The 26,070-nt window shown below is 40.8% G+C and overlaps 2 protein-coding genes across 4 annotated transcripts in view; both read left to right on the top strand.

Annotated features, from left to right (window-relative positions):
• UBE2J2 (ubiquitin conjugating enzyme E2 J2) lies at window positions 1-9,229 on the top strand. The gene is made up of 7 exons (XM_055799843.1): window positions 1-219; window positions 1,804-1,934; window positions 2,145-2,185; window positions 3,017-3,119; window positions 3,227-3,365; window positions 3,817-3,897; window positions 5,776-9,229. The coding sequence occupies exons 2-7, from the start codon at window positions 1,804-1,806 to the stop codon at window positions 6,058-6,060; spliced, it is 780 nt and encodes a 259-aa protein (XP_055655818.1). The 5' UTR covers window positions 1-219; the 3' UTR covers window positions 6,061-9,229.
• A 2,244-nt stretch (window positions 9,230-11,473) lies between these two features.
• Window positions 11,474-26,070, top strand: part of C1QTNF12 (C1q and TNF related 12) — a 28,714-nt gene continuing 14,117 nt past the window's right edge. Inside the window, exons 1-4 of one of the 3 annotated variants that reach the window (XM_013299603.3) lie at window positions 11,474-14,113; window positions 14,435-14,694; window positions 24,396-24,515; window positions 25,702-25,813. In XM_013299603.3, coding sequence (XP_013155057.1) covers window positions 14,524-14,694; window positions 24,396-24,515; window positions 25,702-25,813 — 403 coding nt within the window. In that variant the 5' untranslated portion in view covers window positions 11,474-14,113; window positions 14,435-14,523. The remainder of the gene's footprint in view (window positions 14,114-14,434; window positions 14,695-24,395; window positions 24,516-25,701; window positions 25,814-26,070) is intronic. The other 2 variants (XM_027787607.2, XM_027787608.2) reach the window with 2 other exon arrangements.

Here is a 26,070-nt window from a genome sequence, read left to right on the forward strand (position 1 = left end):
CCAGCAGTCCGTTGGCTCCGCCTCGCCGGGCCGCCATCTTGGCTAGGAGCCGCGGTCGCGCCGCAGCGGGGAGGCGTGGGGGTCGCGGCCCTGCCCTGCCTTCCCGCTTTCTCTGGTGGCGCTTCTTTCCTTTCTCCTTCCTTCCCTCCCTCGTTCGGCCGCCGGCTGCGGGCAGGTGGGGCGTCCCGGCGGCGGAGGGGCCTGCTCCAGCAGGGAGAGGTGAGCGGGGCCTGGGCCGGCGGGGCGAGCCCGTGAGGGAGCTCCGGGGGTAGGGGGGGCCGGGTCGGCTGCCGCTCTTCTCCCCGGCCTGCTGGGGCTCGCTGTGGGCTGGCAGCTCCCTGGTTGTCCTCCTGCTCCTTCGGGATTTGCATCTGGGAGCATCGTGTGCTGGTGCCCGGCCGTCTGGAAGCGCTGGCCGGTTGCTCTCTTCTCGTAAATTGGGATGTCCCGATGGGACAACGAGTTCGCGGTCGTCGCTTCTGTCAGTGTTTATTTTCCGCGTGTAAGATACAACTGTCCTTTCAGATAAGGCTTTGAGGCGTGTTAAAATCCCAATAACTTAAGTACTTCAGTGTGGCTTTGCAGCCCATAGTGAGGGGCGCTGTTGCCAGACTTCAGAACAAATTATTGTGTTAAATTAAAAAGATATGATTTAATTTATGTTTTAAAGTCAAAGCTTTTTTAGTGAAAAATTAGTATTTTTATGGTTTCAAGAGGTGTGACTTACAAAAAGGTGTGTGACTTCCTTCAAGGAAATATATTTAAAACAAAGATTTACACTAATTCTGACAAAAGCCAGTTTAAACGTGTTTATTTTAGTAAGGTTTGAATATTTGACCACGTACAATTGTTGCTCATGGTTTAAATATTATTATTTCTTCAATAAATTCTGCTTGGCTATCTGAAGTAAAGGAATAGAAAGGCTTATAGGCATTTAACATACTTTTTGTGTCAGATGCTGCTCTCGTATTGTAAGGTTGTCTTATCTCTTAATACAACCTTCTTATAAAATTTTTCCTTTTTGTTCTCGCACAAATTTCCATGTATAAAGCAAAGTAACTTGCTAAATGTCTCCAGCAAAAGTGAGTTAAATAGCAGTTGTTAATTGGTATGTGTTCTGTAGGTGCATTGTAAGGGCTAATGCTTTCTTTGTCTTGTAAGCAGCATGGAATTTCCTTTCTTCACATTGAGTTGTCTCATTTTGGATGAGGTCTTTGTTTATCTGGAAGAGAATAATCTGGCTCAAAAGTTCGCTTCTGTAAATTCAACTGACTTTTAAGCATGTGGCAGATGTAATTTAAAAGCCTTCACCTCCAAGTCAGTAATGAGGCTTTTGTGTTTGTTTGTTGTTTCTTTCAAATAACTGGATGTGAGAAACACTAAATGAATTTAAATCGTGGGCAAACTGAATAGGGAAAATAATTACTCAAAAAGACTTAAGTCCTTTAAAACAGTGTCATGATGTGTGTTCAGCCTAAACACAAGACTGGTTATTAAGAATTCAAGCAGGTTCTATAGTGCATAATATAGCTCTATTATTTTCATGCTAGCAATTTACTGTGGTATTTAGGCAGCAGTGTTCTGAAAGGAGTATTTTCCCATTTTGGCAATGTGCAGAGTCTCTTGGGAGTGTGTTGGTTAGGATTTTGCATGGTTCTTGCCATTTAAAAGTTATGGTAAATTAATTTATATTTTAAAAAATACTCTGTAAAGTATTTTGCAAAAAAATGGAGCTGTGTTCAGTGAACTGTTGTAGCTCTATGTCTATTAAGATTGTATTTACATATATTTTTTAAAAACCAGATGAGCAACAACAGTAATAAGAGAGCACCAACGACAGCAACACAGAGACTTAAACAAGACTACCTGCGAATTAAGAAAGATCCAGTGCCTTATATCTGTGCAGAGCCCCTCCCATCTAATATCCTTGAATGGTAAGAATTACAATGAACTGTGGAGAGAACAAGATTTTCCAGGTTGTCAAGTCTGACTCCCTCCCTCCTATAGATTGTATGGGAATCTTGGTTTTGGGAGGCGGAGTAGAAACTTTTGCTGAAGTGATATTGATCTTCGTTTTTCTAGAGAAATGGATGGCTGATTGTGTGAAGGCTTTCATACTGTTTAGATTTTTTTCTTTGTCTTAGGCACTATGTTGTACGGGGACCTGAGATGACTCCCTATGAAGGTAAGAGTTAGCATGTAGCAAAAGCGTGCATGTACTTTTATGTTGTGATTGGCATGCCTGAGTAATTACATGCCTGTTTGAATGAGCAAAATATAACAGCTGGAAATAGCTCTAAAAACTGTTAGTGCAGCTTCAAGGCTGTCTGTGACCTGTGTGATAACTTGCTGAAAGCGGTAGTGGTACTGCTATCTATTAGTAATTTTTCTGTTATCAAGGATTCTAACAAAACTACAGTTAGGTTAAACTGAAGACAGATAAGTTTCTATTAAGTAATTGCGCGAGGTCTTGGAGCAGATAGCTCGCTTTAGATAGTATGTGACCATCAAAGGTAACTAAAATCACATTTTGTTACCACATGAACTGAGATTTATATTCTCTTTATGAATTTCTCTGGAGAAAGTGGGGAATGTGAAAGCCTTATTAATTTGTTGTAGTCACATAATTCACAGTGTCTTCTGCAGCCTGTCACAAAATGCTTTTTGAAATCTGATTCTGCATAGGGATTGTATTTTCAGTTAGCTGTTTCTGGAAAATTAGCCCGTTTGTGCTGTATTAAATACACTTTGGCTGGTTATATCTAAATATATTATGGACTTGACAACAGAAAGTGCCGTTTGTGATATGCTTGTGAGAGGATTGCCTCCAAAGTGAATCCACTGCAGGTGGGCATTATTATTACTGTGTTTTAGAGACACAAGATGATGAGCTTGATCTCTTTAGTGTGGAGGAGAGAAGGAGACAAGTAAAGGGGTTTATTTGGCCCGTTTTGAGTAACAGTTTAGGACTTCATCTTCATGCAAAATAAGTAATTCATCTCTTTATGTAATGCAGGTGGCTATTATCATGGGAAACTAATATTCCCCAGAGAATTTCCTTTTAAACCTCCTAGTATTTATATGATTACACCTAATGGAAGGTTTAAGTGTAATACAAGGTAAGGATTTTCTTCTAACACTTAAGCAATTAACACCATTTTAGCAATATGTATAACATGTAATGGTTTTAGTGGCAATAATAAAATGCACTGCCTGTCTTTTGAAGGTTGTGTCTTTCAATCACTGATTTCCACCCGGATACATGGAATCCAGCTTGGTCAGTCTCGACGATCTTGACGGGCCTTCTTAGTTTTATGGTGGAAAAGGGCCCCACACTGGGCAGCATAGAGACGTCAGAGTTCACAGTAAGCTCCGGACTGTGTGATGTACCTTTTGTCAGCTTAGAGAATGCTGAACCTGACCTCAAAGTTAAAGCAGCAGCAGCAGCTGGTATTTTGATCTCTCAGAAATGATTATGTTGTTGCCTAATACAGATGATGGGCAAATGAAAGGATTTCTTGGAGAACTTAAAATCCCTTTTGGTGAACAGTATGGCTAGGACTTTCTCCTTCCTTCCTCTTGAAGTGTCTGCCAAGCAGGCGCACTGGTACAGAATGCTAATCTCATATGATGAAGAACTGAGAACATATGTCTAGATGTCTGTTCTAGTGAATAATATTCACAAATACAAAGTTTTAAATGTTAGAAACCAGTTGGCTAGTGGTTTGCACCATTCTTGTGGGAAGTCAGATGTTGAATTAAAGTATGTAAACTTTGCTTATATGCAAGTGCTGATAATTTTTTTTTCCTCAACAGAAAAGACAACTGGCTGCACAAAGCTTAGCATTTAATTTAAAAGATAAAGTCTTCTGTGAGCTCTTCCCTGAAGTGGTGGAGGTAAGGGAATTCCATCTGTGTGATAATTTGGTTTTCTGTAGTTCTTCATCTTCCCTGTGTAGATCTGTAAACTAATGTTTAGGACTTTTCCCAGACAGTAGCTACTTCTGTCAATCTTGGAAGCCTTTTAAAAGATGCTTTTGCTATGTGTAAGAATTAAAAACTTGAATCTTGAAATGGAATTGTTTCTGCTGCACAAAGATCCATTGTATAGAGAATCAAGTATGTGTATTTAGGATTGCTATCATAGCCTTGACTGAGCTGTACATGCAGCAGATGTGGTTATGGTCCCAATATTTGTAGAATTTTATGCTGTGTTTTCTTGAGTTTGGGTAGGACTAGTCTTTGTGTATCTGGATTTGGTCCATCAATATTTTAGATTTTTTTTCTTAATTCTCCTTTAAGATCAGACTGTTTTATTTTTCCTGCTTAACTTTTTGGGGTGTGTGTCTTTTGCAACACTAATCCTGTATGATACACAGTTTATATTGTCATATGGGGGTAACAACCGAAGGATACAGCAATTTGCTTTGACTAAGGTTCTAAAAATCATTACCCTTCTGCCAGGTAAGTTAAATAGATGGTATAGGTTTAAGAAAGAAAGGAAAAAGGTATCTCACTTAATTCAGACCTTTGGGATTGTCTAGCCAGTTTCCACTGATGCTACTTGGTTCTAAAAGGTCTCACCTGTTACAAATGAGGGATGCTTCTTTCTTGTCTCAGGATGGTTCCTTCCCTGTAACTTCTTAGTGAAGGAATTCAGTTCTTTCAGGCTACTATTAAGACATTGAGAGTTAATTTTCTTCATACTGTATGAATTGGAACAGTCTTCTGTTACGAACTCTGTTTTCGTGACTCTGGAGTTACAATATTATAGTGCTGATGCTCATTGTAATCTGGAATTCTAAGCATAAAATTAATTTTGTTAGGCAAACTATTCAGAGTTGTACAAATTTCACCGAATTGCAGGTGTTAATTATTGCCCAAAGAACATATACTGTAGAACAGCAGGGGAAAGATGTAGAAGAGGCTTTTCCCAGCTGTTTTCTTAAGCATGAGAGAGAACCTGGGGTTACAACCAAGTGAGCCAGCTAGTGAAGTAAACATTGTCCACAGACAGAAATCGCCTTTTTGGGCAGATTGGTGAGTGCTTATGGAACTTCAGGTTTGATTCATCTATTATTATGCTTAAAGGTGTTAAAACCCGTAGTTCAAAAACTATTTTCCCTCTGTCTTCTTTTGGGACAGGCCTCTGGGAAAAATTTTATCTCCACTTCCTTCCTTCCTTCCTTACGCAGATACAAATCTGAACTGAAGGTTTTGATTGTGTTTCCTTATCAGTTACAAGAATGCCAGAGAATTGGAAATACTTTTCTGCAGTACTGTTTTGCTAGTACCTAAATCATCGGGAAACTCTGAAGATGATAATAGATAACTGCTGTTATGTCCTAAGTACAGGCAGATTTTTAACATGTAATACTTAACAGTCCTAATCCTTCTAAGCTTCTATGATGGCTTGACTTTATTTTTTTTTAATGTGTTGTGTTCAGAAGAAGCTGGACATGCAAGACTTGATGCAAGAATTTCATTTCTGAAAAAAGGCTTCTTGGAAAATGTACATGTGAACTAAAAATAAATTTGGCCAAATGATTGTTAGTGTCAGCTACAGAAGTAGGTAACTTTGGAAGACAATGGAGAGACTGTGAAGAATGTATGTAATGCAGTTAATTTAGTTTAAAAGACCTACAATATAAAGTGTACCATATCCTTTTCCTAAAGTTAGGTAAGAACTTGGTTTCTGAAATCTTTTCAAAAAGCACCTGAGAGTTTCACCACTTTCACTTCCCAGCTATTCACTTTTCTTTTTTCTTTCTCCAGGAGATTAAACAAAAACAGAAAGCACAAGAAGAGCTCAGTAACAGACCTCCATCTCTCCCTTTACCAGATGTTGTCCCTGATGGGGAAGCACACTACGGTCAGAATGGAATACCCCTTCTTAACGGGCATGTACCATTGGCACCTGCCAATCATCCAGGTCTCCAACAGGCCAATCGTAACCATGGACTTTTAGGCGGTGCTTTGGCGAACTTGTTTGTTATAGTTGGTTTTGCAGCCTTTGCCTACACAGTCAAGTATGTACTGAGAAGCATAGCGCAAGAATGAAAATAATAAAAGAATTTCAAGACCAAATTAGTGGTAGTTGCAGAATGAGTGGGACTCTTTGGGCATCTGACTCTGACACTGGGATAAATTCTTGTTTTACCAAGTTGCAGGTAAAACATCGGTTGGCTCATGGGTTATGTCTGGGAAATGGACTAGTTTCAATTAGTCAGAAAACTGAAAGTAGTTCTGCTCACAGATCCTCTTGTCCTTGCTACTGTCTTAGTAGTGGCTTACAAACAAGTCAAAGCATTATTGATGAGACACTAACATTTCTAGTGCTTTGATTTTTATAGCAGTTTTCCATCTGTTATTTGAAATTTGAAAATCTTAAGCAAATTAGGCTTTTTACTTCATTGGACAATTTTTAAAATTTCACAATTTATGCATATCGTATTTTCGTTAGGGAAGAGTGTACAGGTGTTGATACGAATCAAGATTTCATGTGGACTTGGGTAAGGGTTTGGTTAATGTGAACATTGATGCTACAGAGGATTGCTGGTTTCTTTTTTTTTTTTTTAAATAGAATGATCATTGCATATCTAGTCAGTAGTGATTAGATGAGTGGGGAAGATAACACCATGTGTGTTAAATGTGTTGTCTAAATTGTCAAAAAAGTTATTGAAGGTTTTATTTGGGCTACGAGAAGTGCAGTTGTCAGCCTTTAGGAATGATGAGCAAGAAAAAGCATTTGAACCAGTCTTTAGTGGGGCTACCCATATCCAGTATTGTTTTGGATTTGTTCATTTACAGATTTCCATTTTGGAAGATGTTATATTTGAAAGCTGTAGTACTTAATTTTGATCACAAGATGCCACTGTTGGAAAAAAAAATAAAACTGCACACACCAATGGAGAGTTGACTGTGTATTCAAGAAATCCAGAGATTTTTCTGGGCTTCAGTTACTTTTTTGCATTTGCAGTAACCCTAACCCTTGTGAAGATAAAAAGACCAATGAGTCTGAACAAACCAGCTTCTTCAGAGTCAGCTGAATTAATCTGAAGTGTCATTAGCTGAAGTAAACCCTTAAAATTAGTTCTGCTTGCTTACTTGAAGATTTGCATAAACTCTTAAAAGAAACTACCACCATCACCACCAAAAGCCAAAACCCAAACCCTTCAAATTCATCTGAGATTCTAGAAGCTTTTTACTTTTTGGTATAAGTTCATCACTGTTCCCCTTCACGTGATTGATGACTGAAATACTCATGTTTGTTCATGGGATTACAGGACTGCGGATAAACACTAAAGCTCCTAGGGTAGTTCAAAAGTCTTGTCTGAAATTACTTTTAACTCGTTTTGCTTGGGTTTTTCTCCCCTGCTTAATTTTATCCAAATGCTTTGTTTCATCAGAGGCAATCTTACTGTGCCTTTCATAATTGACAGTGAAGCCTAGTCATTTGGGGAGGAATGCACTCACTGTTAATGCTACAATTAACTTCAAAGGTGATAGCAGGGTAAAAAGCTCTGCATCTTGCTGCATAGTCTTATTTTAAGTATTGTGAAGAGCCCAAATATTACCTCATATATCTAAGAATGTTTTTTGAAAGTTTTATTTTCCCTTTCAGATTTTTTTCTCTTTCTCTGCTTCTCCTTGGTATCTTGAATCGTAAGCAAAAATGTAGTGTTAACCCATGAGCCATGCAGCTTAAAGCATCAATAATGTGACCAATTCTCTGCAATAGGTAGGAATTACCAAAACTTGCAGAACAGCTCTATACTAAAGAAATCTTAAAGCAGTTCTTACTGAGGTAAGGAAGGGAAGGAGGAGATGGGGTGTGTGAGGGTGGAATTTGGAAAAGCCTAGATTTTAAAATGTATTTATAAATCTTCGATTATTTTTTTTAATTTTGTGGTTTTACCAAACCTTATTTATAACTATTTTTAATTTACCTCTTGTATGTGCTTAATCAGCTCTTGTAAAAAGAGAAGCACCAGTTGTATCTATCTAGAAATAATCATGTTCTGTCAGTCAGGGCTGTGCTGGAGAGGAAGAGGGGGAGTGTCATGTCTTTCCTGCAGTGATAGGTTTTTCAAGACAGCTTGTCAGGCTGAATTATTTTTTTCCCCTCAAAGCATATGGACCTGTAGCTGAGGCTGTTCTGCCTCATAGGTCTCAGTATCACTCGAATGTGTTTGTGTTCTTGCAATGCCTTTTATTACCGTTGACATCACCTACAGACAGAAGCTTATAATTGGTTATGTATGTTTTTTATCATCTTATCTTATGGAAGTTCTTTTGTCCGCATAGATGAGGCAAAGGCAAGGAGACTCTGGGCATGGTGTGCTTGCATCTTTATGAAGTGTACCTAACTAAGGTAAAAGAACTAGTAAAATCCGGAGATGGTGAATAAAAGGCATTTTATTCTGTGACAAGAAGTTGGCCTTAAGCTACGCCCAAGCATTTGAAGATGGGTCTCTTGTTCGAAGTAAGTGCCACAACTGGAAACAAAAACCCCCTTTGGTTAAACCCTGGACATGCTGCATTTTTTCTAAGGATTGGTTATATTTAAAAAGAAAACTTCCAGTTGCAGTTTCTCTTCAGTACCCTGGAATCAGGGAAAGACTTGACAGTCCTTGCAGGTGCCATTTGTTGAAAGCTAGGAGCAGTAGTTGACTGAACCCTTGCACCTATAGGTTACACGATTTTGATCCATCTCCTTGCTCCTTGCCTTTGGTAACGGAAAACTTATTCCCTTTTGTGTAGGTTTTACTGTTTTGTGTTTTTTAAAAGAATTTATAACAGTATGCGGTATCTGATCTTTTTGTTACCAAAGTCATTAGATGGAGTAAATCATTCTTTGCCATGCAAAAATATTATCGTGCCCTGAAGCAGCACATTACTTAATGTAATAAAAGTGAAAGCTGTCCCTCGGTATATGGTACTGGAATAAATGTCTGGCCCTTTACTTTAATGCTGCAGTTTCGTAGGTTTCTGTAAGATTGCTATACACAGGTACTAGGGAGTTTTTGCAGCTTGATTCAGAAGACATCTCAGTGGTCGCCTTTAAAGATCTCTTGATTTTTAAAACCCTGGATTTGTGTGTAGCCATAACTTTTCTCCCCCTAAGATTTCAAGGTTGTGGAAGTTAACCTTCAAGCATGTACTGAGGAGTAGAAATGACTGCATTGTAAAGTTGTTTGTTCATAATAAACATTCATGATAAAATTTATACTTTCTGTGGGACTGTTTTTGGGAAAGGAATCACTGGGAAGAAATCTTAACTGGATATGTATGGACTAGAAAATGAAAACTGGCAAAACTGCATCTCTCCAGCCTCCAGGTTTTAAATTTTTTTTTTTTTTTCCTCAAGTTAGTTTTACCACAGATGTAAGGGATACCTCCAGGAAAGCCTACAGGTAGTAACTTCTTTTAAATATTTTTTTTGATAATGCAGTTCCTCTCTGGAGAGGTATTTGTTCTGTAACGACATAACGGTTACTGTAGCGTGGTGCCTGCTTTCATCATCTACTCTGAGACACATAGGAGCCACTCTAAGATGGTGTTTCACTGACCTTGCCAACAGTGATGATGTCTTTGAAGAAAAAAGTACATTGGAACCTTGCTACAAATTCAACAGCTGCTGTTTGAGTGGAGTTTGAGTTTATTCTGGGGCTGTTCCCCTAACATCTGGATAGCTAGTTCTGTGCTATCTTGACAGCTTGAATTACCTAGGGATCTTAGATAGCTTCAGTTCTGTGTAAAACAGTATATTTTACTTGGAGGCTGTCTTCACTGTGGACTTTTAGAATTTGATTTTGGACTAGCATTTCAGTTGGGGGTGGGGGTGGGGGATCCAAAACATGGTTATTTGTAATAGCAATTTCTTTACAACTTGATGGAAGTGAGGTTTTTTGCTTGTCTGAATCTGCCAGGGCTGAGCTGGGTCTTAATCTATTTTATGAAATCATGGATTTTCCTTAATAATGCTGGTATTTTTACCTGTTTTTCTTGCTCAGATCAGTTCTTGTGACTGGGAGTTCTTTTGAAACTGTTGTTTAAACTTGGTGATTTTCATTTTGTCAGTTGCCCCTGCTTCCGGTTTTCTTGGGGCTCATGTTACTGAGGAGCTGGTCAGATGGGGGTAGCTGTGTTGCTGTATTTCAAATCCGTGTAGTATACAGGATTCTTGCTGAGAAGACATTGTTCTGCCCCTGCCCTAGACAAATTCTGTGGGTAAGAACCCCCAAATTCCTATTGCATTTGCACAAGTACTTGGATTTGAAACTGATTGTGGATGTTGATAGTATCTAGCTAAGTATTTAATGGGAAACTTTCTCCTACACAGAAGGTCAAAGAAATGAGATGCTTCTTGCCCACCTGATGGATTCTCCAGCTTGCCTTAAATGTGTAAGCAGCCAGCAAGTGACAAACTGTCTTTTCCTCAGGAGAGCAAGCTTGTAATTTGTAATTAGGATTATTACCTTAAGTCATGTGCTTTAAAAGGTATTTTTTGAATGTCTCTGAATAATTTCTGCTAATAATTTGTTGCTGTTGGTGGCTTATCTTGCAACCCAATCCCAGGAAGACAGACAGTGTACAAGATGATAGTTCTTTTGCTGCCCAGCGAAGGCCAGGTCTTAGTTCTTAAAGCAGAAAAATCATATTTATAGTGGAAAAACCACTCCCCCTAGACACATACACAAAAGGGATGCGATTGAAAATGAACTCAAAGCGTTTACGTCTCGTGTTATTGAAAAGACTTTTTCTGGGCAACGAATGAGGGTGATTTATTAGGGTTTACGAGGAGCCTTTTATTAGCGATAAAAGCTTTGCCCCAACAGCGTTATTTCTACACCTCGCTCACTCGGAAGAGCCCACCCCGAGAGAAACCTTGCGAGTCGCTGCGGGTGTTTCCGTTTTTCCGAGCGTCTCGGTGTGTTTGCGTGGATCTGCCGCGAGATGGCGTAGCGGTCCCGCGTGGGTCGGGATGGATGGGAGTGGCGGGGGGAGTGAATGGAGAGGTGCTCTGTAGCGAGGGGTACGGGCAGCTCCAGGGGGGACGCTGCAGAAGGCATCTGAAGTAGCTCTAAGCTCCTGGTCTCGCTTCCTAAAGCTGCTCTTTTGTCTGCTGGTGTGTTTAGGTTTGTTCTGACAGCTTTTGTATGTTAACCCAATCAACAGCTTGAGCTGATTATTGGCTTAGTATTAGGAAACTTCAAATTTAAACCCAAGGGATCTATCATTGGAGTCCTCCAGACCTTTATCCGCTGTGAAGCAGGGGGTGTGTGTGTTAGTCAATGGTAATGTGCCATCTGCTGTATTTGCTTTAAAAAATCACTGTACCAAGGCTTAGGAATTGTGTGATGTATGTGCAATGGGCAATTCTGGGAAAATCCTAGCTTCAACCTTTTGCCCTTTGGGTATTATTTTTAGACCTTGAGTAAAAGGTGAATTGCGTAAGTAGAGATTGAAAGATGAAATCACAAGTTTCTTGCCCTAACTATTCAGTTTCCTCACTAGCTTCACACTTGCTTCTTGCAGGGTTTGCAAACACTGCATTTGGGTCCTTGTGCACGGTTTTGAGACGTAAGTGTGGCTTCTTATAATACCTTCCCTACTGTAAAACTTTCCTCGTGCAGAATTGATATTCTTATATTCTTAACTATTCCTGTTTGCTGCAATGGTGCTGAGCTCAGAGAAGAAACAATTTGTCTTTCCAGTCCCTTTGAGATCCTTGGTTTGCTGTGCCAGGAAGTGTAACATCGCCCTATTCCTGTTTGGTTGGTGTTTTTTTGCAAATGGGGGTTGAATGTTGTTTGTGCATTGGCAAGACTCAGGTGCTTTGGAACTGCTGCAACTTGGATGTGAGAACAGCAGCAGCAAGGTACGCAATCTTTTACAGATAGTGCTAATGTGAATTGAAGGTTGGAGGAGAGCTAACAACTGTGCTGATGCTTGTTTCAGCCCAACACAGAGAAAAGTATGCAGGCAGGAGTTGGCTACATTCAGCTTGTCTTACTGGACCATCAGATAACTTCGCCTTGTGCTTGCAAACGTAGGTAGGTTTCGTTTCCCCCCAAAACTGAGGATATAGTCCTGGGATTTGGCTCTTGGGATAGGAAAGGAGATGCTGCAGGCAGACAGATGCAGCCTGCCCCAGCAAACTAAAAAAGCGATTGCCCCATTCCAGCCTTGAATGTCATTTCTTGCCATGGTGTGCGGATCTGTCAAGCTGTTTAGCTGCAATATGACAGATCATCCTATTAATGTGTCATCAAGTGCACTTTTACAAATTCATGGCTTGTCTACAACTAACCTGAAAAAGAGGCTTAAGTATGAGAAGGCGCCAAAGAAAGTTAAATATTATTAACAAATAAAGTCTGCCACGTAGTTTTGATGGAATGTGAGCTAGTTGGGGGAGGGGTGATAATGCTGTTAACTATTTAGCTTCTGTGTAACTTCCCTTCTTAGTCTCTTCTCTTTCTGAAACTCCATTTCCCTCAAAAGATGCTGAAAAAAATATTTTTTTAAAAAACCCTGTATTCTACTACTTGATTTATGCGCCCAGATTGTTCATACCTCAGTTTCCCTGAGCCATGGATAGTGCTCCTGATCCACCCTGGCTGCCTTTAAAGTCCAATGAAGAGCTGTGCTGGCATTATTACTTGGATTACAGAAGGCATGGTAAAGGGATTGTTAAAAAAAAGCAAATCTGTTGCTTGCTGACTGAATAAGGGGCTTCACATTATGTGCTCTTCAACCTTTTATCATTCTTGGACTTTCTCATGGTACAATCTCGGAGAAATTTTTGCATCACACTCCATATTTGTAGAAAGAATAGGAATTATTTGTTCTGGGTGGTGGGGAACTGACAAAAATTTGCAGAGTGTCCAAGTACTTCAAGATCTCCTTTATGAAATGCTTGTAGGAGATGTGTAACCTCTGGTTTGCTGTTATTTTTAATAAACAGCATACCCTCTAGAGCCTGGCTCAGTGGGGGGTTTCCGATTTCTTTAATGAGAGCTAGGGGGAAATGTTGCATGGAACACAGCTAAGTAGAGTGTAAAGCAAAAGTTCTGATGTATCAATGTGTGGTGCGATGCTGAGTGCATATTCCAAGCCACATATTTTTAGCTCTACCACACACTCATGTACAGTTTTACAAACTTCCCAGAAAAATGGTGATTTCTCTGAGATAATGAAGGGGAGGTACAGAATAGGGCTGAGGGGAGGGAGCAGGGAATGGGCACTGATTTAAATCTGCCTGGCACACGGGCCAGCTCCACTTATCAGTGAGTCTAATAGGAATGTGAAGAGAATAGGCTTGACAGCTCATTAGAATGTGATCCCTCCTCCTTTTTTCTCTTTTTTTTTTTTTTTTCTTTTTTTTTTTTCCCTTTCTTGAAGTTGATGGAAACTCATTCAGGAAAGAAGTACTTATTTGCTGAGGTAAAGCAAAAGCTGAGGAGGGTTTTGCCAGTGTGCAGCTGGGGAAAGGAGCAGCAAAAAAAATCAGACATGATCTCCACTCCAAGGTACCTGAAACCTTGCCTGGTGTGAGGAGAGGTGAGGATGAAAAAGACATGAGATTCTACATCCTGACAGCTCCTTGTGGCATCGGGACTTGCTGCTCATCGTCTCATTAAAGGAAAGTGAAGATACACTCGGCTAAAGAGGGAGAAAAGCTAGACTTGGGAAAACTTTATCTGCTCCTGATGGACCTAGGTACATCCTCAGAATCTTTGCTTCTCCCTGTTTTAACTTTTATGACATGAGAAATTAATTTTCTTCATAGAAGGCTGAGCACTGGGCTGAGCGGTGATGCTTTCAGCCCCTTCAGAAGAGCAGCGGCTGTAGCAACCTTGGATTACAGTTCTCCAGCATCTTGAAGGAAAGGATGAGGACTTGTCACTGAGGAAAGGGAAGTATCTCTCGAGAGACTGGATGGAACGTATTCAAGCCTGCTTTGAACTGAACACAGTGCTTCAAATGACAGAAAGTGAAATCTCCTGTTGAAGAAGAACAACCTAACAACCCCCCTAATGAGTTTATGTTGTCAGCTCTGGCCTGAGCAACTGTTGCCCTGAGCAATTTGACTTCTCTAGGTTTCATAGTTGAGTGCATTTTAAACAAGTCTGAAGAATTATTGGGGGGGGCTGGGGGGGGGGGGAGTGACACTTCAAGGTGGGTGGCAGGACTTTCCAGGGCCTCTTGTATTTATGTAAGCTTCAAGAGGCTGAATGGACTTACCTCTTTCTTCGAGTGAATCCAGATTTTCAAACAAGTTTATCTATACCATTTCCATGTGTCCTGCTTGAACAGAGATCTCTCCAGCAACCAGTGCATCCATGCATGCTGCTCATTTGACATTGCATAGCCCAGAGGATCATCTTTAATCGTTCTAACCTTTTTATTTTTTTTAATTTTTTTTTAGAGAGAAGTCTGTGTCTATTCCTGTTATTGGTGGTGACGGTTTCTGTGCTTGGAGAGTGCTCTTCCTGACTTGGCCCCTCCCTTTTCAAAATGAAGGGGTGCACCTGGGTATTTGTGGCAACTTTACTTTGTCAGCAGTTTTGCCTCTTCAGAGTTACAGCAGCAAAGAGAGAGAGAAAGATGAAGAAAGAACCTAATCAGTATACAGAGCCTTTCAATGCTACCCTCTCAAACAGTGAAGAACTGCACGGACATCCCAAGGTAGGTGTTTGTGTGTTGTCAGTGCTGGGTAGAACTTATTTCTGGCAGTAATGTGGTGCTGTTTTCTTTTTCCAATGATTGAGGCAATCTTGCCAAATTCTATTTGATTTTAAAGAGAAATGTTCTCTCTTTTTCCTTTGCATGACTTGATTTTCTAGCTTACTGAAGCACACACTGGAATGCTACAGTTTATGATTAGAATTTATTTTAGAATATGCATGACTGAAGTTCCAGTCACATAGTATCTGATGAAGTGTAAAGACATTTTTAAGTTCTAGTATATGAACACTATCCTGTTCAGAAAAAAGTGATTTAAAAAGAAATAAAATGCAAGTGGGCTATCCCAGTACAGTAGGACTGGAATATTAATGTATTTCTTGCAGGCAAACCCTTTACTCTCTGAAATATTATTTCAAAACTTTCTTGGGCAAATACAACAGTATAAACATCTGAGCATGCCTGAGCTTTTCCTGCACTGCACCTTCCACCAGAGAGGCTGTGGTGATTGAAAATTACAGACGAGAAATTTTGTGGTAGTCAGATGATCTGTTCAAGGTGATTGTGGGTCTTGTTGGAAAGGATTCAGGATGGTGCTAATTGTGCATAAGTGACAAGTGTAAGGCTGCATATATGAGACCTCGATGGCTGTAGCGGATGACTTGCTGGACTTTGTGAATTTTGCAGGGTAGGATCTGTCCAGTTACATCTTTGGGAGAATCACCCCAGGATGAAAGATGCAAAAATTTTCCAGTCAATTGATCAGTGCCCCCCAGAATCCTTTAAGATGAACACTTGCATAGAATGCTTGGGAGTAGGAGAGGGGAATCAGGGAATTAAAAGCAGGTCCTAGGATTAGAAGCAGGATGAAATGGAAGGGAGACTACAACACTGAGAAAGAAGGGAGTCTCCCCTACCACACAGCCTGCCTCCCTCCCTCCCTCCTCTGCTCACACAAAAATGTCCCTTGTTTCAAATGGAGGTGACCTCTAAAACATGACTTTGATCACAAACATTAGGGATGGCAGTCACTATAGCAATAGAGGAACAAACCTGTCAAAAATTGGGGCATGGCAGAGGGGGCAAGTTAGAACAATTGGGCTGACATTCTAAATATCCTATTCAATGCTATTGTGAGAGTAATTGGTTAAGGTTGGGCAAGTCTGGGAAACAATCCTCTACATAAAAAAGCTGGCTGCTGCACTTAAAATTATCATTAGGGGACTGTAAGCAGAGTTTCTGTAGCTAATTTTTTGCTGTGTATCACAGGGCTCTGTCAGGACAGGTTGTATACATGCTAAGTTCTTGAGGTGCTTATAATCAATCACTTTCTTCTACTCCTTCTAGCGCTGCTTCATTCTGCTTTTGCAAAAGGGGCTGGATATCTATCTGGTACAACTAAATTTCAGTCCATTCTGGAACTAATTTGGCTTGATGTAAAATGTATTGGACTGCAAGCAGAATATATTCTGACTGTAAAAGCAAGCAGAAACTGGACCTGGTTAATTCTGCTATAGTCATACATCTACTATTGCTAGAAGAAACACAGTACTCATTTGAAGGCTAGTGGGCATTCATTAAAACAGACATTGTTTGGAAGCTGCAGTTTCTGTGTTGAAATACTTTGCTTTAAAATATCCATGGCAAAGGTTTGGCTGCAGTAAGAGCTGGTGAGGTCAGTGAAGGCAGGTTCTGTTGAGTAAGTATAGGATGAAACCAAATCTTTGATGTAAATGCTTATGAGCTCTGCTTGATATCCACTCCCAAATTTTGCACTGTGAAGTTTTCTCCTTGGAATCTATTTGAGGTTGACATCCAGGCTCTCTAGTTAAGTATTGCTTCTAAATGTCATGGGTGACTGTATTGTATTTATATTTATATAGCACCTGCCCAAACTAAGGGATTATTTTACACATACTATAAATGCAGTGCTTAAGGATTGTCACCATTTCTGGGGTCGTTGACAGTTGCCATTTACAGCAAAGCACCACAATTTGTATTCAGTTGAGGGAAGACGGAAAGTAATAGCGAAGCTCTCCTTACCTAACCTATCAAGCTAAAGGAACATTGAAAGTGGAAGGCTGATCTCTTTGAGCTGTGAAGGTACTTCTGTGAGCAGTCTTGTTTCACTTTCCTGTACAGGGCATGCTTTCATGGAACAACAGCAGTGTCCCATTTCATTTCTCTACAGCACATAACAGGAAAGGTGGAATTTTTGTGGCCTTGTGCAGTAAAAATTAGGGCTGTGTTTACCTTGGAACGCTCTGCTGCCAGCTGGTAGGTTTATCAAAGCAGGAGGAGCAGGGAATGAAATACTAGCTGAGTAGTGTTTTTTATTCATACTATTGAAAAGGTAGATGTCTTTTCCTTCTAATTAAGCAAAACAATTTGGGACAAATTTCTTTTGGGAATTCTTTTCAAATAGGTGTGTAGAAAGCTCCCATTCAACATTCACGATGCATGAGTGAGTCATGTGGTGAAACCTCTACCTAAAACGGGGAAGCAGAAATCTCAAATCTCCTGATAAACCTGATATTTCCAAGGGAACTGTGTATTTGGTTTGTGGTTTTTTAAAAGTTTTTCTCCAGTCTTATCTTTGCTGAGTTGCTGTCAATGTGATGTGCTTGCAAGCACATGAGTTTTCTTCTCTGACACAGGTGTACTAAGAGAGAGCAGAATGTGAGTGATGGTTTTAATCTATTGGACCTTCTTAATTTGACTGTGTGGCTGAGTACCTGCAGCTGCCACTCGCCAGGCTTGCCTTCTCCTTTCCAGGCATAGATTTTGCCTTGCAGGACATGGTAGCATGCTAACAGGGGTTAACGGTAGTAGATTGTCCACTGGCTATATAGAGTTGATGCTGACCAGGAGTTACCACTTGATACCTGGGCAGAGGGAATAAAGATGGAGCAGACTTTTGGTGCCCAGTGAAAGGACAAGAAGCAGTGGTTACAAGCTGAAGTACAGGAAATTCTGCTTAAATGTAAGGAAAAAAGCCTCTGTACCATGAGGATGGTCAAACACTGGAAAAGGCTGGTCAGAGAGGCTGCGGAGCATCCATCCTCGGAGACAGTCAAAACCTGACTGCACGTGGTCCAGAGTAACCTGTTCTAGTTCACCTGCTTGGAGCAGAGAGTGTTGAATTAAACAGCCTGTGCATGTCCCTTCCAGCTTCAGCTGTTCTGTGAGCTGCTTTTAGGGGTAGTTCAGCTAAGCAACTCAAAGACAGCATCCTAACCTGGGGAAAATTAATGACTCAGTGTCCCAGTGAAATTTCAGGGATGATTTGAGGTCAACAGGATTTTACCTTCAGTGGAAGAAATAGTGTAATATTTTGAAATTAGTTAGCCACTATATAGCTAAAGAGTCCTTGAAATTTTATTTTCTTTGTGATCCTTCTGTCTCTGTCAGGTATCTAGGGTCAGGTCTACCTGGTTTATGATGTAAATCTCTCTGAATGATTTCTTTGGGGCCTTTTGCTTCCCGTTGAAAACAGCAGCTGGTTCAGTGACATAGCACAGATTGCATTCCTCCACTGTAAAGAGATTTCAGTCTTAGCCTGAAGTGTGTGATTGCACGTGTAATTGAGAAAAGTATTTTTGTGGTCTGACAAGTGGTAAAGCCATGGGAGAGACTGGACTGTGGACCTGTCTGTAGCAGGAGATGTTATCTTTCATGTTTTGTATCTGTCATCACTGTCAGGCTTGTTATAGCCCTTCTAGTCCATAATATGCCAGAGCAAATAACAGGCTTCCTAGCAATTCCTCGTGGCCCATGTAAAATAACGTTGGATTCATATATCTGTGACTCGGCCTATCAGATAATTCAGTGCTTCATCTCATTTCTCAGAGCTGTATATAAGATTTTTAAAGCTCATTATTAAATTATGTAGTCCTATATCAGATGTGGGTTTATGTACTACATGCATTACACTGCTCCTGTTCTGTTGGTGCTGCTCAGTTCCTCGCCTTTGTGGTGTCCCTCAAGACAGAACTTTACTGGTACATCCACGGGTGGCACTGGTTAACGTTGCAGCATGGCTAACAGCACAAACATTCCTCACCCAGAATAGCTCTTGCTCATGCGAACTGTTCCATTAGATTAATTAAATTCATTATGGGTGTGGCTGCTGCAGGTACTTTGTGTTTAAGTGGAGGGGAGAAGCGTTTTGAGATAGCCATTTAGGGGAGTGAAGTATAACTTTTCAATCACAAAACATAGTGGGGAATTTAGGTAGGAATTCCATTTCGGATTTGGCTAAGATGCCAAACCTAACACTTCTGCTCTAGGGAAAATTCTTGAGAGATCTGTAAAAACCACAAGTGGTCAGGACCTTGGTTTTACATCTCATTAATAACCAAGAGTGTGTATAACCATAAGTTATTAGCAGCTGCCATAGGATTTTTCATGCTAAAAAACCAGTGGTCTGTCGCTTTTTAACCTCTTCCAAGTAAAATACACTACTGAAATAAATAATTTGCTCCCAATTTCATAACAAAGCTGACAATACTCTTGCTGGTGTAAATCAGGTATAATAACATAGAAATTTGTGGATGAAGGTAATTGAAATGCTTAGTCGAGTCCATTTTGCAGCTGGCAAATGCTTAACTATTAAGCAAAGAATTCTTAAATATAATTCAATCACAGATGGACAAATATGTAGGTAACTGAGCAAAACTTGCAGGGCAGTAACTTCAGACATAAAGGCTGTGGACTGGAATAGTTAGATATGTTCTTGGACACATCTCTGACTAATTGCAGGTGGAAAGGATGCTGTTTTCTGAAAAAATTGTAATCTTTTCATGCTTTCTTTCCATCCTGTTCCACCCTGAGAAACACTTAGGTGTGCCTGAGAACACTTTGAGATGCTCTCAGGTGTACAAGCTTGCTCACACGTCACGTTGATTTTTTTTTTGTTGTTCATTCCAGTGTAGTTTTTAGCAGAGGTGCAGACTGGATCCCAGCATCCTTGAATTTCAGGAAAGTTCAGATACAGTTCAGAAATTTCTCAGGATCCAAACTCTGCTACTTGACTGTAGATTTTCTGCTAGCAGTTTCTTCCACGCTGGCTGAGTCTTGGCCAGAGACTGTGTGTGTCTCTGGGAAGTGCGTGCTGTTCTGGGAGTTAAAGCCAGAAAGAACCACAGGTTCTGTTTGCGTACAGCAGCCTAAATTACAGCTCAGCTTGTCTTTTTTTTTTTTTTTTTTTTTTTTTTTTGTGAGGGAAGTTAGGGAGAGGGTGGGCTAATTTCTCGTCAGTCTTCTAAACTGGTTCTGAAGTGATAGGTAGGTGCCATTGTATTGGGATTCCAAGGTAATGTTAAAAGACCTGATTGAAAGTTCATTAAAAATTGCTGGCAAGGATTCTGTTGATTTTGGAGGTACTGTTTCAAGTGTTAAGGAGTAACCTGATTTCACTGTAGTTAAGGTGAGGATTCCTCCAGACTCCTGTAGGTTAGCTTTGCGCTGTAAACAGCACCCCAGGAGGGACAAGTCCCCTTTGCTGGGATTCCAAGGCTGTTCTCAGCCCTGACTGATACCTGAGTTGGCTGCAAGGTCTCTCTGGCTGCTGGAGGCTGCCGCTGCCAAGAAAAATAGAGGCTTGCATGCTTATTGCTGGGATTGCTCATGCATGCCATAGTAATTAAATAATAATACCACAAGGATGGAACATTCATTTTAACTGTCAATCATCCTTGGGCTGGAGAAATTGGGGAGTGCCATGACTGTCTTGTAGAGGGATTTGTAATTTAAGCAAGCCACTGGAGAGGTATGGGATTTTTATATTTATTTCTTTAAAAACTTCTGGAGTTCTTAATTTATTTTTCTGGGATGTGCCATCTGGATTTCTTTTTTCTCCCTGACAAGATGTCTGCTCTGGCCTGTTTCTTCACAGCTGGAGCTCCAGAAAGGCTGAGGACATCTGTTTGTCTTCACAGTTAATGATCAGAGTCTGCCCATGATTGCTGGCTTCTGCTTCTAGCTGGCCTGTTTCCTCCTTTTTGCAGTAGAGGGGAGTTTATGCCTGTCTTGGAGCCTGGTGGAAACCAGGAGTACTTGATTAGTCTCTTCCACATCTGCAGCAAATGCTGCATCCCAGCGCCTAAGACTCTGGTCTTGTGTGTGCTGTGCTCTGGAGACTGCACTGCTGAGTTCCTGCCACATGAGCCAGCTCTTTTTGAAGGATGAACTGATTTTATTTTCCTTTTCTCTACAACCCAGCTGTTCTTTCTCTGGCTTCTGTTACAGCACTGAGGGAGTACTCCATCCTGCCTGAGTTGGGTGCTTCCTTCTGTTTTGTCAACTGCACAGACCTGTCGGTCCCAGTCACTGGGACAAAAAGACATCTTCTCCCTTTGGGAAAAGCATGGGTAGGGTAGGCTTTTACCTGCTCTACATTTATGAGCTTTGTAAACTTCGATGCTCATAAATACAGTCCTCTGCAGGTGTGACCTCATGTGTGGTGATGCTGCACCTGCCTGCTTTCAGATGAAGTGGGGTAGGAAAGAACTAGCTTCTCCCATCAGAAATCATTACATCTTTACAGAACTCCCATAAATATATTTCATGTTTGTTGTAGAGATAAGCTGCACCTCATGTGCTGTTCTAAGAACTTTTCAAACTTTATGAACGTTTGCCTCTGGACTTGATGTAAATGTGGTACAATAGACGGAGAGGTTTGCACCAAAGGACTTTCCTGGCCTGTCTTTGACTTTTTTTACGCTTTGCAAAAATCTGCAGTCAAGCAATTTGTGGGAAGATGATAATGTTTTAGCGAGGTAACGAATTTCACAATGCCCGTGCTTTCCTGTGGTGCTCCATCTACATTACTTTCCAATGGAAAAAAAAGCTATTTAAGCCCTCAGTGCAGTAAATAAAAAAGGCAAATAGTAATTCAGCTAAAACAACCTACTAAAACCCCTTGACTAAACATGCAATTTACGGCTGACTGAAAATGTGGTTATAAACATTAAAGAGTCTGTTCAAGACTGATTTTTGGTACAGAAATAACAAACTAGATTGTTATGAATATGTGTCTTGCTCTCGTTTGCGATACGCGCTAAATTTGAGCACCAAGGCGAGTGGGCATAACCATATCTCTGGCTATCGTTAATTACAGTAGGATGCATGAACGATATGGTGAAATGTCTTGGGATGTCCTTGCTCTGGCTTAGAGCGCAGGTGGCAGCTACTCCAGACAGAATGTTGCAGAGGGGAGGGTAAGTGGACTGCGTGAATACAGCAATTCAATAGGAGTAGATCTTCCTGTGGATTGCGTTTGAGCAGTAAATAACCTAAGATTATTTGCCAAATAGAGAAGATAGTTGGCTTCACAGGGGTGGAGATGTATATTTAACAAATACCCTTGCTCTGCTCACGACACATCGGATTTCTGGGGAGCTGGTTTGTACATCATACTCTGCTGGCTTGTAAATAATTTGTTGACCCAAGCTGTTTGAAATAAAGAGTTGTGATCACATCAGCTAAGAAATCTATGGACAAGTGCCTTGTACTACACCCATGTGCCTGGATGCGTGCCGGAGAGTGAGTTTTCCAGGCTCTGCATCAGCTTAGAAGCTCTGACATTCCTTACAGCCTCAAGCTGGAACTCCAGCAGACTTCTAAGATTTAATTTTCAAACGATTTATGCTGCGTGGGTTTTTGTCATAGCAGGTCACGCAGACTGTGGTCTTTTCTCCTCAAAATGGGTTTGCCCTGGCATTTCTAGCTAAAATTTGCAGTCCTCTGTCCAATTCCTGTTGCTCTCAGTGACGTATATTGCGGCTTTTGGGACCTCAGCTCTACCTGCATTCCAAAGGGTAATTGTTTCCTATGTGCTTCTGCAGTCTACTTGATGAAGGGGAATCTATGCTTATAAGTGGTACTAGAAATGTTATTAAAACTCAATAAAACTTAGCTGAGAAGTGTCAAGTGCTTTAGAGAGCCAAGTGAGACAGGTAAGGAGCAAATGTAGAGCGTTTGCTAACTCGGCTGTGCTGGAAGCACCTTGCAAGATCACTGAATGTAGAGCTATAGTGTCTGAGCTGCGGCAGAACCGTCTAGTGCTGTCAAACTAGTAGGAGCTTAACATCCAGGGGCAAACACTTTTAGATCTGAAAAGCGCACCGTTGACTGGCTTTGCTTCTATGCTTTTTCCACACCCATCTTGTTTTCTTCCTCCTGAATGGTGATAGATCAATATTGATTTACCTAATCTTATAATGGTCTAGGAATCGTTTCAAATATCATTCAACCCACTACTGCCTTGTGTTGCTTTCCTGCTGGAATTCTGATCTGTACCTGTTCTGTCTCACCAGGAGAAGAACAAAAACAGTTTTTCTGAATGAATTCCAGAAGTTTACAATAGGCATAGGGTGGGATTTTTGTTTATTTTAAAGATTTATTTTTTTTAAGTGTTCATTGCAGTTCTTCTCTGGCTTTTTCATTAATGGCTCTGGATAATTAAGCATGGTTTGTGAAATTCTGGGAGGGCTTGTGCTTTTATCCTCACCATGAAGGACATTTGGGAGGCTGGTGTGCCAGCAGATTGGAACCTCCCTAGCCAACTGCTAGTTGCTCTCGACAAGAGCAGGGCAGGATATTGACAACCAATGATTTCTGGTACCTTTTTTCAGTCTAAAGTTAGAAGTTAATTTCCTAGCCTAGGAGAAAAACAACAGGTATGGCTATTTGACCACTTACTTCTGGTTGTCTCTGGGAGGTGAGTAATGGGAACGAGGGAGTCCAATGGGAAGGGGATCCAAATTCATAAAGACAGATCCTCTCTTCTGTCCAGACTTTGTTTAGAAGGGATCCAGGACTAGGCACTTCAATGTCAAAGCTTCCCTAGATAATTTCTCTATGGCTATGATACAGTTGCAGAATGCAGGAGTGGGCAAGGTAGTTGAATTTGCCAACGGACATCTTTTCTGTGATCGGACATGTACTTCATTTCTCATTGTGATTTTGTTTTTTTCTGTGTGCACATTTGTCACTCTGCAGCCTGTGATTTGAAAGTTGTGGAGCATTTCAAATGTTTCTGTACATTTTAATCTCTCTGTATTGCTTGACTGATCCAGCTGATAAATGTCAGATGCCAGTAGTGAACAATCTCTGGCATCTGGGCAGGTTTTCTGTGGCACATATTAGGACTTTCAGAGGGCTGAGAGTCTCAGAAGCTTGAGAAAGGTCTCTGAGGTGCACTGGTTCCCAGCTCTTGGCTCTAACTGATTTCTTAAGCAAAGGAAGATGGGAGGCCCTGCAGGTAATAGCTTATTAAGTTATGAAAAGGCATTTTGATGTTTTAAGTGCAGCATCTTCTGGCTTTTGGGACATTTCTGCTGGCAGGCTTAGCCTGCAACTTATGAAGAAAAAAATCCCACTCTAATGGGACTCTTTGGAAGGCTGGTGTCTTTCATACACTGTGTCAGAGCTCAGACTGAAGTACTACCCTGCATTTGCAATGCTCCTGTAAATGAAGACAAAGTGGCATGGTACTGGATAATCCAAACTGAATTGCTTGTTACAGAAATGTAAAATTCCATTTTATCCCACCTTCAATGTCCTCCTTGATCCAGACGTACTGCATTTGGGATGTGGTTTAGGCAGCAGACAACAGTTTGGTCTGGAAACTTTGCCTTCCCTGAATCCATGTATTGGCTAGAGATACGATGATACCAGTCTTTGCTCTTGTTTCTCTTTAGATCCTAGAATCTCCAGATCCTCGAATCACAGATCCACGGCGGACCTGGATCTCCTTTGTTCACCGCCCAGATGATGGCAATACCTCTAAAAGGAGATGCAAAGGGAAAGACAAGAAATTAGTAGGTTATTGCTATATCGCCCTCAGCTAATAAATGTGCAGTGTGGCTTCCCTTCTCACTACTGATACGCAAGGTGTTTTGTATACTCCAGCTTTTGCCTTCTCACCCCAGAGTGTGCTGCTTTTTCATTTGTGTGTTTAATTTCTCAGAGTATTTTGGACAAGTCTGAGGCAAAGAGTGCTATATGCTTTGTAAGTTAAGGTGTGTGAATTCCACTGTCAACATTCATTTTTGTTTAAACCAGCTGTTTCTTGGACTGAGCCTTTTTTGTGTGTGTTTTTTTTTTCTCCTGCTCAGTAGAAATAAAATTAATGTTTTTTTCTTCCACTAGATAAAGTCCAAGTATCCCAAAGGATATATTAAGCAAGGTGTGGACAAGTTGTTTATTTCAAAATAATGAATTACTGATCATCTGCTGAGTGATGCTTGATCATGTGTGGACTTCTAATCTGCTGCTTAGATAATCTTGAATGCTTTTAATGATAACGCTGTTAATGATTTCCTTTTTTTTTCTTAGTGAGCTGATAGACAGGAGTGCTTCCATGCAGGTTTACTGCATTTCAGTTGAGGAAACAGGAACTCTTGGGAACCATATACATCAGAATAGCTTTGATAACACTGCTGCATGTTTGTACTGCTACTTTAAAGCTCTAATGTGTGTGTGGCTAATTTTTACAGGTGTTATGAATGAACTGTTTAATTTTTTTCTGAGAGCTCTACTGTCACACCAAACGTTCATGTATGTGATCATTATGTCTGAGCAATGTATATTAAATAACGTAATAATGTGGCTAGATAGCTATTTTAGTTAGTGAATAGACAGAATAAGTGTAAAAGTATGATACTTTGTTGATAGGAGAAGATACAGCAGTGGCAAACTTAGTCTTGTGCCTGTTGTTGTGCTTTGCACTGTATATATGTACTTCAAGGACCAGCTAGTGTTTACCTGAGCAAAGTTTATCCTCCCACATAAAGATGTGAGTAGATTCCAAGTGCTGGAATTCACAGCTGGCTGGAGAGTCAGTTTAAGACTTACTGCATCAGGCCTGTCGTTGGACTGATAGTGGAGGGGGCTGCTCATGTGGCTGACAGCCCTGTAGGACTGGCTCATGGCTGAGAGAATTTGTGGTCTGTCAGTGCAACTGCCTGGTTCAATTCACATGTTTTTCTTTGGTTACTTCCTTAGCGTGGCCTTGTTGGGCCCCCAGGACCTCCCGGTCCCCAGGGACCTCCAGGAGCACCTGGTGCTGAAGTCACCCGGGAAGTCCTTCTGCAGGAGTTTAAGGAAATATTAAAAGGTAAAGACTGTGAGAGCTTTGTGCTTTTGTGGTATGCTTCTGTTGGTGAACGCCATGGCAAATAAAGAACTGGCTTTGCAAACGTTTACCTTAAAGCATTCCCCTATCCGGCAGTCAAAATTTTGGAAAAATGTTTCCTCAGGGCTGCTTAGTTTGAGTCGAAGAGTTAAGTGCAGAAGTCTAATCACACAACTAATGGCTTCATAGACCAGGCTCTTAAACTAAGCCTTTATTTTCCTGTACCTTTTCTTTTCTTC

This window comes from Falco peregrinus, chromosome 3 (assembly GCF_023634155.1).
Source record: "Falco peregrinus isolate bFalPer1 chromosome 3, bFalPer1.pri, whole genome shotgun sequence".
In the NCBI taxonomy this organism is placed as follows: domain Eukaryota; kingdom Metazoa; phylum Chordata; class Aves; order Falconiformes; family Falconidae; genus Falco; species Falco peregrinus.

What these genes read in the sequence shown, in the direction of transcription:
- UBE2J2 (XM_055799843.1), top strand. Translation starts at nt 1,804, where the DNA reads ATGAGCAACAACAGTAATAAGAGAGCACCAACGACAGCAACACAGAGA. An exon ending in TGAGATGACTCCCTATGAAG is followed by an intron (nt 2,186 to 3,016) that starts GTAAGAGTTAGC and finishes TATGTAATGCAG; the next exon opens with GTGGCTATTATCATGGGAAA. An exon ending in AGGTTTAAGTGTAATACAAG is followed by an intron (nt 3,120 to 3,226) that starts GTAAGGATTTTC and finishes TGTCTTTTGAAG; the next exon opens with GTTGTGTCTTTCAATCACTG.